The sequence below is a fragment of the Pezoporus occidentalis genome, unplaced genomic scaffold (assembly GCF_034315485.1).
Source record: "Pezoporus occidentalis ecotype Australia unplaced genomic scaffold, CSIRO_AGI_Poc_V1 ctg449, whole genome shotgun sequence".
In the NCBI taxonomy this organism is placed as follows: Eukaryota; Metazoa; Chordata; class Aves; order Psittaciformes; family Psittacidae; genus Pezoporus; species Pezoporus occidentalis.
Window position 1 is genome coordinate 49,145 of NW_026915779.1, and position 19,830 is coordinate 68,974.

The 19,830-nt window shown below is 39.4% G+C and overlaps 1 protein-coding gene across 10 annotated transcripts in view; it reads left to right on the forward strand.

Annotated features, from left to right (window-relative positions):
- The window catches only part of UNKL (unk like zinc finger), a 54,391-nt gene that overhangs the window by 19,867 nt on the left and 14,694 nt on the right, over window positions 1-19,830 (forward strand). For 7 of the 10 annotated variants that reach the window (XM_062635064.1, XM_062635067.1, XM_062635066.1 and 4 more), the window contains 4 exons: window positions 5,847-6,001; window positions 13,245-13,433; window positions 15,658-15,720; window positions 17,673-17,838. In XM_062635064.1, coding sequence (XP_062491048.1) covers window positions 5,847-6,001; window positions 13,245-13,433; window positions 15,658-15,720; window positions 17,673-17,838 — 573 coding nt within the window. Of the gene's footprint in view, window positions 1-5,846; window positions 6,002-13,244; window positions 13,434-15,657; window positions 15,721-17,672; window positions 17,839-17,982; window positions 19,090-19,830 lie in introns of those variants that run through there. The other 3 variants (XM_062635068.1, XM_062635071.1, XM_062635073.1) reach the window with 2 other exon arrangements.

Genomic DNA, 19,830 nt, shown 5'->3' on the forward strand with positions numbered 1-19,830 from the left:
TTTAAATTCTGAAGCTTTTGCTTGATTATGTAATCCATAAAAAAATAGTCTGCTCCTATCTTACTTTTTGCTTTCTGCTTCTAGACCTGGAAAGAGGGATTTGAAAGCTCCAAATGTCTGCAATAGTATTTATCTAAGGATTCTCTAATGATAAATAGTGTCAGTCTCCTCTCTCTGTCTAACCTGTCTAAGCAAATGTGATGTTCTCTACAACCTCTTACTATGTCACATGCGTACCTAAAAGACTTTCAATGAACAGAATCATTCTTGCTGCCCACAGCTCTTGTTTCTGAGAGTGTGTGGTATGGTGACCTTGTCTTTTAATTTCTGTGGTATGATCCATTTTACTTTTGTTAGGTTTTGTTCCTCAAAGAAGAAGAAGGATAAGTAACCTCCTGTATTTATTTCAAGAAGCCCATTACTCTAAGACCTAACAAGCTTTCAAACCATTATGGCAATGAAGTCTTTATAAACTGCTTCTTCACATCAAAAGTACCTTGCTGCCTTTATTTTCATGCTGTTGAGGCTGTCTCCTAGATCAAGTCCTTCACTGTTTGCCAGTTTTGGCAAGTATGTCTTTGACTCAGGAAGTCTGAAAATGCACATTTTCTTACAGAGGTGATTTATGGCGCTAAGTCTACTTTTCTCTTTATCTGATACAAGTTTTACTTTTCTGAAACGGCTGAAAGAGTATGATTTAAACAAATATACTGCATATGTGCAGCATGGTATAATTGTGACACGATGAAAATCTCCTGTGGGAGTGTTTTCTTGTTTCCTTTCTTAGAGCATAGTGAATGCTGCCTCCCCTCTTGCCTGTCCAGCATGAAGACTGTTTAGAATAAACTCAGCAGAGCTCATGGAGACTGGAGTTCTTTTGAGATCCCCATCATGATCTACTTCTGTGTGTCTTGATCATTAGTATCTTTTAACAGTCCAGTTGATGCTTGAATCATTCTCAAATGAAGCTCTTATTGACAATAAACAAGATTTACATCTCTAAGGAAAAGTTAGGCCTTGCTCAGGCCAAATGATAGAGGGCTGAAGGAAAGTGCAAACTTAACAATTTGCTGATCTTATTCTTCCTAAGGGGTATCTTTCTAATCTGTTGATAATGTTTTACCCCTGCCCATTCTTTCTTCCACTCTGTAGGATGAATTCACAGTATCACAGTATGCTAGAGATTGGAAGGGACCTCAAAAGATCATCTAGTCCAATCCCCCTGCCGGAGCAGGAACACCTAGATAAGGTTACACAGGAATGTGTCCAGGCGGGTTTTGAATGTCTCCAGAGAAGGAGACTCCACAGCCTCCCTGGGCAGCCTGTTCCAGTGTTCTGTCACCCTCACTGAGAAGAATTTTCTTCTCAAGTTTAAGTGGAACCTCTTGTGTTCCAGTTTGTACCCATTACCCCTTGTCCTATCATTGTTTGCCACTGAGTAGAGCCTGGCTCCATCCTCGTGACACTCCCCCTTTATATATTTATAGACACTAATAAGGTCACCCCTCAGTCTCCTCCAAACTATAGAGACCCAGCTCCCTCAGTCTTTCCTCATAATGGAGATGTTCCACTCCCTTAATCATCTTAGTTGCCCTGCGCTGGACTCACTCCAGCAGGTCCCTGTCCTTCTTGAACTGAGGGGCCCAGAACTGGACACAATATTCCAGATGGGGTCTCACCAGGGCAGAGTAGAGGGGAAGGAGGACCTCTCTCGACCTACTAACCACCACCCTTCTAATACACCCCAGGATGCCATTGGCCTTCTTGGCCACAAGGGCACAGTGTTGGCTCATGGTCATCCTGTCATCCACTAGGACCCCCAGGTCCCTCTCCCCTACACTGCTCTCTAACAGGTCATTCCCCAACCTATACTGGAACCTGGGGTTGTTCCTGCCCAGATGCAGGACTCTACGCTTTCCCTTGTTATATTTCATCAAGTTATTCCCTGCCCAACTCTCCAGCCTGTCCAGGTCTTGCTGGATGGCAGCACAGCCTTCTGGCGTGTCAGCCACTCCTCCCAGCTTAGTGTCATCAGCAAACTTGCTGATAGTACACTCAATTCCCTCATCTAAATCGTTGATGAATATATTAAATAATACTGGTCCCAGTACTGACCCTTGAGGCACTCCACTAGTTACAGGCCTCCAACTAGACTCCGCCCCATAGACTACAACTCTCTGGCTTCTCTCCTTCAGCCAGTTCACAGTCCACCTCACTACCTGATCATCCAGAGCACACTTCCTCAATTTAGCTGTGAGGATGCTGTGGGAGACTGTGTCAAATGCTTTGCTGAAGTCAAGGTAGACCACATCCACCGCTCTGCCATCATCCATCCACCGTGTTATTTCCTCATAAAAGGCTATGAGATTGGTCAAGCATGACTTCCCCTTGGTGAAGCCATGTTGACTGCCCCTCATAACCCTCTTATGCTTGATATGCCTTAAAGTGGCACCAAGGATAAGGTGTTCCATCACTTCCCAGGGATGGAGGTGAGGCTGACTGGTCTATAGTTACCTGGGTAAATTCTTGTACTCTTTAAAAATCTTCAGAACTTTGAGAGAATTCCTGAGACTTTAAACATGTTAGCAGTGCAAATTGAGAAGCAGCAGCTTAATTTTCTGCACGTAGTTGTGTTGGAATTTTATGTCCATCAGAAGAGACTTGAGACATGCTCAGCCAGCATGCTCTGGAACTCTGGCTTTCATCATCTTGAATGAAGACTATATAAGCAGGGAATCTCAACAAAGGAACTTGAAATCTTGCAGCAGTACCCTCCCCCTGTCTCTGGTAGTCTGAATAGTTCATCAGAAGTTAGATGTTTGTTTAGTATCAGCAAGAGTGCCTTTCTGCTATTGGCAGCAACTTTAGGCTTAGTTTAGCAGCTCTGATATTCTGTCTGCTCTGTTAGTAGAATAAAATGATTTCTGTATTAGGGAAGGGGAGAAAATGGTTTCAGAGTTGTAGATCTTATTATCAGTATGAAATGGTTCATGGATCTCTTTGAATCACAAATTACATGTGTTCTCCACCTAACTTCATTGAAGCCCTGCCTATGTGGAATGGATAGAGGAATATTTCCCACCATTCATACATGTATCCCAGCAATTTTTATTGTTCTGTGTGAAATAATGTGCGGGAGCACACATATTCTGTAATTGCATTCCTAGTGTTCTCTCAGTTATTTCCTCAGAACCAGCTGACCATTTCCACCCCCACCCCCCTTCTTCCTCGAAGACTGCTTTTCCCTTCAGGCCCTGGCTGCAGGCAGCATTATCCTGTAAATGTCACCTCTTGATTTTCCCCCCCCTCTGGCTGAAATCCTAGGTCCAACTGTAGTCCCAAAGACACCTTGTGATGACAGGAGGGAGGGCACCTAATCCTGAAAAGTAGAGAGGTGGTGGGATCTGACATATCTCCCTTTGCAAAACAGAGGGTAACCAGGGTATATGGGGACACTTCAATAACAGATTCTCTTAAAGCAATGAACAGCAATCTGGCAGTCATTTGTGCACTGCCTGCCTGACTACAACTGGCATCTTAAAGAACAGATTATTTTTTTTTGAAACAGAAACATGGGCAGACCGAAACTCTGCTGGCAAGAGTTTGGAAACTCTTTGATCTCCTCTGTAACAGCTTCTGTTACTGAATGCATTTGCCTTCAGGTTGTTCATCCAAGACTGTTCTCTCCTATTGGTACCAAGACTGCAATAATGAAAACACTTCTGACTGTGGTAACTCTTGTATGCATAATACCCAAGCCTTGTTAGTGCAAACTCTAAGGAGCCTGTATAGCTGAAAAAGTTGTATCTCATAAAGCATACAACCCTATTCCTATATAGGCTACTGATACATTATCCCTGAAGCACTGCTGTATTAGCATTAGATAGTTGAAACTCTTTTTGAGAACCGTGCTAACCTCCATGAGCTTCAGGGATCACCATGAGATAGGCCACCACACGAGACACTTGCTTTTCTGTCAGTTGCAACCTCCTACAAGAGCTGTAGGTCTTTGAGAAAATATGGCTAGACTGGGGGAAGCGTATGCTGTAGAATTTGTTACTTTTGTGCAGCTGGCCACAAACCATGATGTACATTCCTGGAAGAAATTACAATGATATAGAAGCGTATATTCTGAATTTAATGTGTCTGTCTGACTTAACTATCAATAAGCAGAATAGCAAGAATTAATAATGTTATTCTCCCTAGATACCTTGGAAAGAGAAAGGAGAGACCATTTCTCTTTGAAATGTTTGGAAAGCAGTCTTATGCTACCCTTTTGGCGTGGTATGACTACTTGCACTCATTTACAGAATGTTGGACAGATGTGTGGTTGTGTCAGGGAAAAAATGCTAATGGAAGATGTAGGAGAGATCATGAATCAGATAGGGCTTTTCCTGTGACTGTGAGGGTTGACTGGACATAAGGTGGCTGCTCTGGCAAAGCAGCTCTGCAGTAAGGTGATACATAGTGGAAGTCAGGTAAACTACAAAAATCCAGCACATCTGTTCTTGTCTTCCCAATTGTTATTTGCACTCCCGTTCTGCAGGAGGAACAGCACGACTCTAGTGACATCATCTTTGTAAACCCTCTGGTTGTTTTTTTCCTTTTTGGGGGTGGGGGGATGTGGGTGGACTTGTGTGCAGAGTAGTACTCAGTGGAGCTTTTTCCTTTTTCTTTTGTGAGCCACTTCCACATTTTTGTAATTTATACAATAGAGGAAATATTTGGTAAAACATTGAACTGTGTAGTCAGAAGGTTGCAGAGTTGTGATGAATAAAATACCAGGTAGAAAAAATCTGCATCATTAGAAACAATCTTCCACTAAAGAGAGGCATCTATGTATCTCATACTCATGCTGTTTCTTACTGTGACTTGTACTTTCATGCACTCTGTCAGACCTACTTACTGTTTCTAGTAGAGACAAATATTTAAATTTGATTTTTAACTGTAGTTTATCATTACCCATTAGATACGCAGATGTGGCTAGAGATGAAAAAAATCTTGCTATACCTATAGAATTTATTAAGAGATTTTTGCTTTCAGTTCTGACTTCGTTACTTTGATGTCTTGTGTGCATGGATTATGAGGTGAGGAATGTTAGTAACAACAATTGCTTACTAAACTAAACTTTTTTGTTAACTCATCATTTGCCTATAAAACTAGAAGTCTAAATCTCCTTAGTATATTGCAGATTTAGAGAATCAAATATCCAAGATGTGTAATGGTTTAACAAAGTAGCCTTTGGGGAGTTGCAGAGTAACTGTTCAGTCACCTTGAGCTGAATTTTCTGGTATGAAAATTAACAAATCATTGATCACCATTTACATGTAAGTTACTAATGAACTTTCTCAAAGATTTTTATTCCTTTTTAAGTTAAATTGTACAAGTCCCATGTCCTCTTCCAATTGTTTTGTGATTAAGTCAGTTGATTCTAGTCTGGGAAAAGAAAACGAAGATCCCTGCAGTTATGATGTTACCTTTCTTGTCAGGAGTTCTAACAAATGTTGTCCTTAAACCCTGGTGTGACAGATTCTGGAAAACAAAACAAAATCTAGAATACTTTAAATATATTGATTTCAATCAATGTCCCACCAGTTTGATGGAACAAGAAAATAAGAGTATCACATTTGTTAGTAGCCACAAATACGTAATGGTGTATTATATACTTGTTATATATTCTTACCTTGCCTTTTATGCTTATATTAAAAAAAAAGAGAGAAGGATTTCTTGTGTGTGATTTATGTTTCCATGTGACAGGTGCTTTGTTGGTAGTAGGTATGTAATTGTTTAATTCACACAGCTAAGTATCAAATCTGTGTGTAATTTGTTGGGGATTCCTTCAACAGAGGACACCATGAATGTAGTCATACTGCAAACTGGTTGTCAATCAAAGCCAGGCGCTCACCTGTTTTCAGCAGACAGCGTAGGAATTGCAAATGAATGGAGCAGCAGTCTTAACTCCACAAACAGCATTACAAATAGCAGTGGGCAGTCTGGAAATGTAAGTGTAAATAATTCTGGAAAAGTTACTGATAATCACTGTGCCAATATACAATGTTTATTTTACTTCCTAAACATCTGTTTTTTATTTCTTTGTACTTCAGCAAAAGAGAAGAAAAACACAGCTATAGTAAATATCAGGCAATAATATTTAACTGGTAGTGTACGCCTAACTGGAATGTATGCCTGGCACCAGATTTGACTATGTATTATTTGTGTTTTCTCTTGTTGTTTCTTGTCTTTAGATGCAATATTTTGAATGTGAGGAACATCATTGTTAATCAAATATACAACTACAGGACAGCTTAATTTGCATATGTCTTTTTTTTCTGAAGGACAGGTTTTATTCATGGAAGATCTTGACTGATCCCAGCCCTCTTCTCTGCCCTAATTTGTTAACATTAGAAATGAATTGATAACCTGCGTTAACATGCTTTATGCTTAAAGCATCTTTCAGTGGTGCAGTACATGTAGTGTGTTTGGTAGTAGAGAGTTTAATTACAAGGGTGATAAATGTATATTTATAGTAGCAAATTTTATCAGCTATGGGTGAGGGAGAGAAAGGAGAAAGATACATTGCAGAGATTTCATTGTTTTCTTTCTAGTATTTGTTGGAATAGATTGTTTTGTTAGGTTTTCTGATTGTTCCAAAATAATATATATATATATATATAATATATATTAAAAATATATAGTGACATCTCTCTTGTTCTCTCCTGACCTGTGTTTTTCTTACCTTTCTTACCTTGGTGCAGAGTCATAAGTAAATACACATTTATTCCCAGAATTTTCACTTCTAGCTTTCCAGCACTGTCAGTCGATGCTGTTTGGTTAGAAACCAGATAAAAGGACGTATTTAAAAGAACATTTAAAAGGAATTGCCAGTAAATAGTCCAGAAACTCCTGGCTTTCTTTATGTAGCTTCATATTGCTGTCCTGTAGATTGAGAATAAAGATACTAATATGCCTACCTTTTATCTTAGGTTCTCAGTGCAGAAGTCTGCTTCTTTATATGAAAGGTTCTGAGACAGGGTCTACCTTCTTATTCAGGAAGCTAATTTTGTTGTTGCTAAGGTTCTGGACCTTTCAGGAGAGACCCATAAAAGCATTTCTTCTCACAGAAGCTTCTCAGCCTTTCATGAATGATTTAGGTACAGCTGAAAATACTACCTACTCCTTCCAGACGTAGGGACTCTTCTTCGATATGCGTATATTTTTCTGTTAGTCATTACGAGTCTGACGAACATTGTCTACATTTTCCATTCCATTCTCAGTGAGTCTCTGCCTGTGCTACTGTTCAAGTGTGAAAATGGAAAAGTTGACCCTACCTCCTTCTTGCACTTTCTACTTAAAGTTTTATTGCAAGTGGCCACCTTTTTTTCTGATGTCTGGCAAAATGTTCTGTTGTTCTTTCAGCTGACTACTTAAATTGACTGCATACCTGCAGCATTGGTTGATGCACTACTTTTTTTTTATTTTTTATTTTTATTCAATATTCAATCATTAGCAGGTTGGTCTTCTGTTTTTCCATGTTTAATGCTTGCATTTTGTTGCTTGCTTGCTTTAACCTTTTCCATCTGCCGTAAACGGCTTAATTTTATTATTTAAGTAGTCAGTCTGTTTTCCTCCCTCCTCCATTTTCCATATCCCAGCAACTCAGTTACATTCATAGTTCGTGTTTTTCTCTCTGTTCCAGTAAGCTGTTTGCTTTTCTGTCCCCTCCTTCATCCTCATTCTCATCACTGTCAGACACTGGCCCTGAGTAAAGTTAATTTTAGAGGTTTTTATCATGATGAAATTGGACTTTCCATGCCTCTCTTCCTTTGTGTCTTCAAAACAAACTCTACTTATCTTCCAAAACTTCTTTCACATATCCTGTTATAGTATGTTGGGGGAGTATCCTACTGTTTCATTTGCTTCTAGAGGAAAAGGATCGTGTAGTATTTGAGACACTTAAACTCAGTTCTTTGCACAATCATAATATTCCTCTTTGAGCAAGTGGCTTAGGTCCCCATTTGTAGATTGTGATAGTATCTGTTCGCCCGTCTATAAATGTTATTGGAAGAATGAGTCCATTAAGATTCCATATGATTCAGGTTGATAGTGAAGGGAGGCTGTGCAACTGTTTTAAATATATACCTTGTTATCTTACCTATACTGTATTCTTATGTCTTCATCTTAAATTGCCTTGTCAATTGGACTGTCATTTGGACTGTCAATTGGACTGTCTATTGGACTGAGACAGTGAGGGATGTAGGAAGGACATAAGTCACTTGAGACCAAAATTAGTTTCACAGCTTAATTAAAAACACGTTTCCACTTCCTGTCATCTTCTCCTCCACCCCTCTCAAATGCAGGCAACATAACAGTACATTTAAAGCTACAAGATATAATGCAAATCAAGGAACTCAAGAAGCTTCTATTTTCATAGGAAATGCAACTAATTTTATAGATATATGTTTTCTCATTTTCTTTGTAGAAGCTCAGCTGTAAGCAAAGGCATAGAGCAGACAAGAACAAAGGGAAAGAATATATCACTTGTTCTACATGCTCTTTTACTAAGCAATTTAGCTGCAGGGATGAATAGTGATAAATTATTTCTTTATGCATTATGAGGGTGTAACCCTTGTTAAGGTAAGCTTATAAAGTAAGGAATGTCACCAAGTACTTGTCTTCCATTAGAGTAGACTCTGAATCCTTAGAGATTGAACTGTGTCCCTCCTGTGCTTATGTCTTTGACTGCACAACAGAGCAGATTTCCATTTTTAGGAGGGATGCATTCCTGAAGAGTACTAAAATCTCTCAGGCCCCTATCCCACACTCTGGAAATAAAAAGATACAAGTCTTCACTTACACTTGTAGATCAGTTTACAAAGATGCTACTGAAGGCTTCCTCTAGAGTTGAGGCAACTCTGGATTCTAGCTTCTGTTTGTGCTTAATAAATAAAAAAAAGCCCCCCCCAAAAAAAAAAAAAAATCCTAAATTGAGACTAACAATTGGCAATAGATTTTTGTAGCGTCAGTAGTGCTGAGAACATTGCTGTTCATGCCAACACGGATACCAAAATGTAAATTCTTCAGCACTGATTAAAAATTAATCATCGACAGTTTCCCTTCTTCCCATTGCACTCATTTTCATAGAATCCCAGATTGGTTTGTATTACAAGGGGCCTTAAAGATCGTCCAGTTCCAGCTTCCTGCCATGGGCAGGGACACCTCCAAGGCCCGTTCAGCCTGGCCTTGAACATTGCCAGGGATGGGGCAGCCACAGCTTCTCTGGGCAGCCTGTGCCACTGCCTCACCACTCGTAGTGAAGAATTTCTCCTGTATATTTAATGTAAATCTACCCACTTTCAGGTTAAAGCAGTTACCCTTTGTCCTATCAAAACATGTGGTTGTAAAAAGCCCCTCTCCAGGTTTCTTGTAGCCTCTTTAGGCACTGGGAACTGCTCTAAGGTCTCCCCTGAAGGAGTCTTCTCTTCTCCAGGCTGAACTAGCCCAGCTCTCTCAGCCTGGCTCCAGAGCAGAGCTGCTCCAGCCCTCCGATCATCCTCATGGCCTCTTCTGGACTCGCTCCAACAGCTTTGTGTCCTTCTAAAGTTGGGGCCCCAGAGCTGGAGACAGTACTCCAGGTGGGGTCTCCCCTGAGTACAATAGAGGGGGAGAATCTCTTCCCTCGACCTGTTGCTCATGCTCTGGGGATGCAGCCCAGCACACAAAGAGGGGTTCTGGGCTACAAGCGCACCATGCCAGGTCATGTTGAGCTTTCTGTTAACCATCATCCCCAAGTCCTTCTCAGGACTGCTCTATCCAGTCTCTGCCCAGCCTGTATTTGTGCCTGGGATTGCCCCAGCCCAGGTGCAGGACCTTGCACATGGCCTTGCTGACCTTCATGAGGTTCACACGGGCTCACCTTTCCAGCCTGCATCCCATCCCTTCCCTCCAGCTTGCCAACTGCACCACACAGCTTGGTCTCATCAGCAGACTTGCTGAGAGTACACTCAATACCACCGTCCATGTCGCCCACAAAGATGTTAAAGAGTGCTGGTCTCAATATTGACCCCTGAGGGACACCACTTGTCACTGGTTTCTACTTGGACATTGAGCCATTGACTGCAAGTCTTTGCGTGCGGCCATCCAGCCAATTCCTTGCCCACCGAGTCGTCCATCCATCAAATCCATGCCTCCCCAGTTTAGAGACAAGGGTGTTGTCTGGGACAGTGTCAGATGCATTGTGCAAGTCCAGGTAGATGATGTAAGTCGTTCTCCCATTATCCACTAATGCCATAGCCCCATCATCAAAAGCCACCAAATTTGTCAGGCATGATTTGCCCTTAGTGAGGCTATATTGGCTGCCTCCAGTCACCTCCTTAGTTTCTATGTGCCTTAGCACTGTTTCCAGGAGGGTCTGCTCCATGATCTTGCTGGGCACCGAGGTGAGACTGACTGGCCTGTAGTTCCCTGGGCCTTCCTTTTTCCTCTTTTTGAAAATGTGGGTTATGTTTTCCCTTTTGCAGTCAGAAGGAACTTTACCAGACTGCCACGACTTCTCAGACATCATGCATAATGGGAGCTTGGCAGCTTCATCTGAACCCGTGGATGCATCTTGTCAGGTTGCATGGACTTGTGCACCTTCAGTTTTCTTAGATGTTCTTGAACCTGATCTTCAACTACAGCAGGCAGTTCTTCACTCTCCCACAGACTGTTTTGGATTATGTCTCTGCCTTTACCTTCTTCTTGGGTGGTGTGGCTGGAGCTCTTGCCAGTGAAGAGTGATGCAAAAAAAATTCAGCCTTCTCCATAGCCCAGGTAATCATGTCTCCTGTTTCCTTCCCATTTCCTTCCAGAGAGGGACCACATTTTGGTCCTATATAATGGTCTATGTGCCTGATACCATCTGATCTTGACCAGTAACTCTGTACCTTGAGACCAATGCTTCTGGGTGAGCAAGGGCATTGTTCCCCACTTATGGCTCTGTTGTCCGCAGGTTGCCCTCCAGGAAAAGTAATCCATACTGGCTATCTTCCTTCCTCCCTCTCCCCCTGATTTTTATTAGGTCGCATTGTAGGGGAGCAACCATGATGAATATCTTCCTGTGTCAGGAAAATAATCTCTGTTTCATGCCTAGCTGAAATAATGGACATCTGAGAAACATTCTGTGCAGATTAGGGACCTCATCATTAAACTGAGTCAGTAGTTTGTCAAAATTAGTATCTTACTTCAGGTGTTAGTCTGCCTTTGCTGCCTAGTCATTTTCACTTACATATTTATCTGCTGCATTAAGCAGCTGTATGCTACCAGAACTATGGTTTTAAGTGTATTTACAAGATGTAACTATGTTATTCATAAAAAGTTTTCAAAATCTTTTGATATGGAACTGAATACCTTAGCATGTATTTATTGAGGAAAGCAACAACAACAAATTTATTTCACTTGATGGTTGGTTTTTTTTTTTCTTTGTTTTGGTTTTGGTTGGTGTTTTGTTTTTTTTCCGTGTCCTTTTATTTTCTTTTTCTCTCTAGGATAAAGTAAGGATTTCAGTATTTTAGAACTGAAAAATGTGGAAACTTAGCATTGCCATACGTTGGGCAATCCTCAGTTTTGGATTCAGAGTAAATGGTAACAGAAAGAGAAACATTGCATGTCGTAACAAGCTTGTGGTCAAAGCATTAATTCTTCAGCCTTTGACTTCAGAAGTTGAGTACACCTTGGCTAGCAATTTAATGATTTTGGCTGTGGTGCCCATTCTTCTATTTCTGTCAGCTCTCAAGGTATATGTACATTTCAGACTCGTATAGAGAAACTGTCTTTGGACTTCAGAAGCAATCTAATTACAGAACTCCACATACATAAGGTTCGTGACTGGAGATTTTCTGTAGTGATAGGAGTGACTGCATAGGTAATAATCTTCACCAAGTATAGGGCTTATAGTCATTGGAGGTGTTTTGTTTTTCTTTCCAGAGTTAAGACCTCATCTAGGTTCATGTGGGTCCCCTTCCTGATTTACAGGAATTTGAATGTGAAATTCCTGCTGCGCAGAAAGGACATTTTGAGGTTATATGATTCTGGGGAGAGAGGTGGTTCCTGTTAAAATCCTGATTTGCTTTAACTTATTTTCACATTCTCTGGAGCATAGAATAAAATTAAGGGTTAGGGTTAACCCTAAGGTTCAACAGTAAACTGTATACTTACTATGTAGTCTCTCTGGTTCCGTGTGTATTTTGTATTTAAACAAACCAAAACCACTTTGGCAGAAGTTCATTCTGTTACTGTATTGACTAGTTCAGTTCCTTGAGAGCTGGCAGTTTCTGTTCAGAAACAAGCATAGAAGGTATTGAAATGTGTATCATTACTGAGGGTTCTCACCATTGGACTGTTAGGCATAAATGTGGGATGCCACTGTTTCCATACTGCCTTTGTGAGTCTACTTATGAATCTAGTTTAAGAAAATGGAAGAGTTTACTGTAAAGATGTTTACTAAAAGATAACAAGCAATGCCCCCAGTTCCAGTCAAACATATTATCATAGAATGCTGGCACCTGAGTTCATAAATTCCAGGTTGATCAGAATTGTACTTTTAGCAAAAAAAATATCCAGAGCTACTTAAAGATTGTACCTTTAGCTTATGTTTTCTACTTTAGAAGTTTGAAACTCTATGGGAAATATACATCAGAACTAAAAATTATAAAATCAGTAATGTCTAAAATCTCGCAAAACAGGCTTTTGAGATTAAAAAAAAAAAAAAGCATTGAGATGCTGTTTGCCAAGATTCTACGTGTTTTATTCTTTTTGAGCTGCTTGGCTTGATCCATACGAGTTCTTTTACAAGAGTGAAATGTTGTATAATGCTTGCATTAAACTGTAAATTAAGAAATATATGAATGAGTGGAAATCAGGGTTGTCAGAAAGCAAGTATTCCTTTATTGTAAATTAATATCCATTAAGTAATCTCTGTCTATGATTGATTTTGTGCTTAGAACCAAACAAGGCTATATTCTGGTGTGTACAAATGCACCTCCATTTGAAGTCTGTGCACTTCCAAAAGCTCCATGTTACTTTTGCCATCTGCTACTTTTTAAGCTAATACCAAAAATACATACAAATAAACAAAGTTAGTGTTGTATTGACATAAGACTGAAATGACTTTATAAATTCAACAGATTGTGTTACAGAGGAAGACTATAGCTGTAAATAAAAGAAAAATATCCTAGAGTGTATTAGACACTGTTTTCTGTCTTCTACAGATTTCCTGTTCTTCAAGTCCAGCTGTAACATCAAGTTCTGGTAGCAGTAGTTCTTTATCTCCCCTTGGACCTCTTTGTAGACAGAGATCATTAGCAAATGGCATTTTGTGTTCTGAGTCTAGCACATCAGGTGTTTCTTCACCGACATCTAGCTATCCAAAAGCACCAGGCTTTGAAAGAGAAGATCAGGTATGTGAATAATACATACACATCAGTGTACAAATGTCTTAAATTAGATTTTGCGGGAAAGGTTGTCTGCCTTGTGTATCAGCACTGATTTTTGATCATTTAGAACGCAGAGTTTGAACAATCATCTTTAGTGAGCTAAACTGCATCAAATTACAGTTGTCACAGGCCAAGAACACTCATACAGTCACTCCAGCTCAGAAGACATGCAATAAATTGTAACTTTGCAGAAATCTTACAGCTGTCACTTTAAGCTTGTATTGCCCAGAACAAAAGAAGGTAACAGTGGTGGTGGGGAAATTGTAGCTAGGCTTGGTAAGATTCAGTTTTAATTATTGTTGAAAATGGATGGTGAAAAGATACATTAATTTCTGGCTGTTGGTACTATTTATGAGTTCCAATATTTATTGGTACTATGTTGGTACTATTTATGAGTTCTTTGATTTAATTGCAATCTGTTTCTTCTCCCACCTGCAGCTGCCTCTCTCCTTGGACAAGTTAATTTTCCAGACAGACATAGGTGGTAAAATGTAACAAGCCTCTTGAAGAGAGAGAGATCTGTAGCATTAGCAATGAGAGGAGAATGGTTGAAATTGCAGTTGATGAGCAGTTACAGTCCTTTAGTTGGGGACTGGGGAGAAAATGGGCAATGCTAGAGACAGCTGGGAGAAGGGAAGACTGGTATTTTTCAGGGAAATGAAACAGCTCTGTTGGCCTGTGAGGAAAAAGCTGAAAGCCTGGGATTTACCTGTTAAATCTGATTTTTTCTCACTCTGTTATAATACTGTTTACATTTCTGAATTGTCAGAAGGGACCTGTTCAAAAAAGGACCTCAAAAAACACATTTAAATAAGCTACAGCCAAGCTGTTCAGCCTTCTTGCAAACCTGTGATTTGTCAGAATTGATTTTTATAATGTGAGATGCACAGAGAAGTGCAGAAGCAAAAGATGGAGAATATTAAAGGAAGGAAAGTGTTGGGTTTTTTTCTTTTCAAATGTTAAGTTGTAGGTAATGGCAAGATCATTACTCTAAAGTTGTGCAGCTAGGTTTGCTTTCTTACATGTACATGTTCAGACAGGCTATAAGTTAGAGAGCTGGTCATTGTGACAGGAAAATTTCAGTTTCCCTATATGTAGGGATCAAATGGTCATTGATCAGATTTTGTGGAAGCAAGGCAGTTGCAGTGTCAACTGACTGCTTTCTGAACGTGAGACAGCAATAATTGCGAAAGAATGTAACCGTTGGTGGAGATCTATTTTGCTGGTTTTAGTGAGTAATATACTGCTCCAAAGAATGTGTCTCAGCAACAGAAATGTCATGTACTTGCCTTTTAGTGTCCACATTGAAGTTGCCTAGTGATGGACTTTGCAACTGAAAAAATAGTTTCTAAAATGGTGGGCATATAAAGAGGGAGGAGAGCTGTTACTGCTTGGGAGCTTTCACTACAAGACCGCTTCTCCAAAAGGAAAGAAAGAATTGACACAACAAGGCTGCTTAAAGGCAGCAAAAAGAATTGTCTTTTCCGAGGGAGAAGAGAGCACCTTGCAGAGTTTACAGCAGTTTTAGGAAGTCACTGAAAATTACTGGTCTGAAAATAAAGAGATCCTTGGATCCTGCTCTGCAGGAACACAGTGGGCAAAGAGAAATTGCTTAGAATTGTTTTATTTAAGTGTGTCTCACGTTTTTCATGAGTTACCTTTCATTCATAGAATGGTGTTCAAAGAAAATTTGCACTTTGATTTTTTTTATTTTATTTTATTTGTATTTATTACTAATCACTTTATGGGAAAATCTAGGGAGTTCCACTCAAACTTGGTAATCTCGGGCTTCTATCCCTCCAGCCTCTTGGAGAAGTATTCCTCAGTTGGTGAGCATATGGGACATGTTACTTCTGTCACAGCAGTAACATGTGGCATATGCTAACATGGCTGCTCAGCATGCTAACATAATGCTAACATGGCTGCTCAATTTTTGGACCAGAAATAACTTGCATGGGCTCAATTATGCATCTAAGTGGAGCAACCGCAACTGCTGTTCCTTTTCCATGTAGATTTACTCTATGATCATTAAAATTTAGTTATCCATATGGGAGTGCAGTGAGGGAAATTAAGTCAGCCTGTTGAAGATGTCATTACAGAGATGTCCCTGACCCTTCATAAACTAGTAATATATTTTACAGCAATGACTCATTAAGTTCATATATTACAGCGATTATTGTTCTTCCAGGCAAAGCATCGAAGCTTCCCAGCTGAGAATCGGCAGAAATCAAATGAACAAAACAACAAGCAGGTATTGCCAAAAGCTAAATGCTGTAAATATTTTTCCTTTCTAATGATTTATTAAAGCACTATGAAAGTTATGTGGCACTTTACAACATAGTCTAAGTAAAATTTGTGCCCAGTGTCAGCACAAGAGTCACTGGGCACAAACTGAAACACAGGAGGTTCTGTCTAAGCGTATAAAAATAGTTTTTACTGTTCATGAAACACTGACCATTGGAACAGGCTGCCCAGATAGCTTGTGAGGTCTCCCTCCTTGGAGTTAATGCAGTTAATGCTGTCTGAACATGGTCTTGGACAGCAAGCTGTAGATTCTGTGGAAATGTACAGTGGTTGGGTACTGCAGGGAGTAAGAGGGGTGAGAAGATTATGAGGCAATTTGGGGATGCTTTTGATTCTAGCAATTCTGTGGCATAGTTTTTCACAGTGAAATTCTTGATTAATGTGATTTGAGGATGGATTGATAAAGTTTAAGGAAGGCCAAAAGGAAGATGATGATACAGTTGTTCAACTGTCAGATCACAGAATAATAGAATCACAGAATAGTTTGGGTTGGAAGAAACCTTCAAAGCTCATCTAGTCCAACCCCCCTGCAGTGAGCTGGGGCATCTTTCTTTAGATCAGGTTGCCCAGAACCACATCCAGCCTGGCCTGACATATCTCCAGGAATGGTACATCCACTGCCTCTCTGGGCAAACTGTGCTAGTATTTTACCACCCTCACTGTAAAGAATGTTTTCCTTACATCCAGTCTGAATTTTGCCTCTTTTAGTTTAAAACCATCACCCCTTGTCCTGTCACAACAGGCCCTGCTAAGAAGTCTTTCCGCATCTTTCTTGCAGGCCCCTTGTAGCAACTGAAAGGCCCCAATAAGGTGTCCCTGGAGTTTTCCTCCAGGGTAAACAACCCCAACTCTCTCAGCCATTCTTCACAGAAGAGGTGTTCCATCCCTCTGGTCATTTTTGAGCTCAGAAACAGTTAGTGACAGGGAAGAGAGCATAGTTTTGACCTGTGATGAGTCTAACACTAAGTGTTAGAGGTGATTCTATATGTGCAAAGGAGCTTAAAACTCTGCCATCTTTGCACTGCTAGAACAAGAACCCTGCTGCTTTGCTAATGACAGTGATCAGGATAAATGAGAACAGAAGTTCTACCGTTTGCCATTCATGCAGTCATACAGGAGTGTATAAACTGAAGTGGAGGATTAAAATGTGTGTTACATTTAAAAAGCAGGAGGAGTGGTGCTGAATAAATAAGGAGAAAAAGCACAAGATAAAGGTGGATCCTGTGACTTCTGTATGGAACAGTGAAAGCACGTGAACCAGTTTAAAAGTATACATTGGGTCTTTTCCTTTACACATCTATAAATCAGGGAGAGTGGCAGCCTTGGAAACTCTTCACATTTTTTGTGATTTGCCCTAAAAAGTGTTTCTGCATGACTTTCTACCGCTAGAAAGAAGTAGCACAGGTATAGGTCATTATCTACTGTGATGTATGTGTGCAGTGCAGTCATGTTTCTTGGTTGTCTAAACCAAAGATCAGTTTATGCACCAACTGCATTTAGATTAAATGAGAAAATTTAGAGACCAAAACTCCAATATAGAATATAATTTGTGTGTGAATGCATAATGAAATGGTACGATTCCTAAGATATTTGATATTTTCCCTTTGAAAAAGAGCATCATACTTCAGCTGACTAATTATGTTATTATATAATTATGAGCTTATTTGCTAGCATTTAGATACATTTTTTCTGAAAGCAGAATTCCATTGTATGGTAGTGATGTCCAGCCACATTGGAGAAGCGCATTTGCTGATAAATGATAAGTGAAATTATCCTAATGTATTAATTCAGAGGGTGGTTCTTTTAAAAATGCATTATTTATTTTATAAGTTTGTACATACATATGTGTAAAAGTGTGGTTTTGTGTGATTACATATACTGTTTGTTTCTTTTTAACAGAACCATCTCAGTGTTTTTTCAGCCATTAACCCACTTGCTTCACATGTAACTTCTAGTCTGGCCTCCAGTGTTGGATCAGATTGTTCATCTCCTATAGCTGTCCCTTCTATTACTGCCAAAGCTCTCCCATTCTATTCTGGCAGTAACACAGTTGAACCAGTTGTTGGTAAGTCTTAACATCTAATCTCTGATTGTAATATTTAGTTGCATTATTCAAGTTCTTCTTGTTTCAGTTTAGATTCAAAGAACTTACTGGTAAAGAACATATTATTACATATGACATTATATGGCAATATCTGAAATTTAATGTAAATACTTGAACCCCAAGTTATTTTTCACCAAGTCTCCACTGTGAGCATAGGAATGAGTGAATAGGACATGTAAATTGGAATTTTAATCTTTGTGTTAGCCAGTGATAAAAAAAATGTGTCAGACTTTCATAATGCACCTCCTGTTGCTGGAAGTACTGTCTCTTCAACTTCTGTTGGTGGGCTGATGAGATTTGACTTTTCTTAATGTTAAAATAGCACGTGCAGTTACAAATCTTGCCATGTTCTTGCGGTATGGCTGACTGCATATTCTTCATTCTGGTTATTTGTATGTTCAGGGACAAAATCTTTTGTTCACACTATGTGGACCAGATCTGACAGGACACAAGAAGGAGGAGCTCTTCCTTTCTGGGTGCAAAAGACAGATTCTGGGAAATAGTCCCAAAATTTCTATTACTGGCCTGAAGCTTTTCCTGTGCCTCCAACCAGCTAGGCTGTTTGTGTGGAAAATGGTAAAGGCAATAAATATTTCAATAATAATTAGACGCTGGGAACTGCAAAACTACTCATGGAATTCCTGCTATGGTCTCACAGATGCTGGATAGAGAGGAATAACCACTTCCCCCAATCTGCTGGCTATACTTTTGCTAATGCAGGCAAATACACCATTAGCTTTTATTGCTGTGGAATATGCTGAACATGTTCATCAGAATTCCTAGATTTTTTTCTGCAGTGCTGTTTTCTGATCAGCCTGTACTGTTGCAAGGGATTATTCTGTCCCAGGTGCAGCATTATTGTATTTGCCTTTGTTGAACTTCAGGAGCTTTCTGTCAGCCTAGTTCTCCAACCTTCTGAGATCCCTCTGAGGGGCAGTCTTGCCATCAAGTGTTATCAGCTGCTTCCCTTAATTTAGTGTTACCCACAAACTCATTGAAATTTGTGGCACTTTTGCACTAAATGTGATTTATTCAGGGGGCTGTGGCAGGGAATGTTGTGATTTGAAAAATGCACTATTTCACATTCTGTGATATAAGTCATGTGATCAGGGAGTTGCTGTGATTAGCTGGTGTACTTTAAGCTTTCTGTGTTTAAATTGATGTGTAGCAGCAACCAGGAGACTGCAGACAGTGAGTCAGCACTTCAGCATGGTAAGTTAGGCATTCACTCTTAATTTTTTTAGGAAAGAAATTATGCAGAATATTAAATGATGGATCTTTTTCTGCAGTCTCACATGTGTATAGCTTGCTTTCCTTAAATGTTTGTTCAATGATCTTGTTTTAGACAAAAAAAAAATTTTGACTCTAATTTCAGAATTAGAATGACCAGAATTTTAGTTTTTATTGTATGCAAATAATATAATTTAATTGGCTGACAGTTATTTTAAGATATGGAATGAAATCACATTTTTGTCAAGATAAACATTGCTTCTGAAATAATCAAAAGCTAATTGACTGTAAGAAGTTACTCATACAGTAAGAACCATGGTCTAATTTCTGTATACTGGATGTGGTGCTAATTCAGTATAATTTAAAAATTGTGATACACTAAACAAGTGTTGCAGAATCATTAAAACAGTGATATGCTATGTTTCACATATCCTAGTGTGATTATATTATTGCACATAAGAGACTCTTGATTCGAGATAGAATATGCCTCTGCTCTCTGTTGATGACTTTATACCTCAGCTTTCAGTATACTGTGTTAACAGAATATGTATCATAAAACACACCTCATGTATGTATAAGTTAGTATACTTTATGGTAACTGTGTAGATTAGTTTTTTTTTCATTAAAAGAATTTCATATATATATATATAAATTATTTTTCCAGAGTTCTGTTACATGGATATATGGGATGGCATTGAGAATAGTGTTGCATGTAATCTGAAC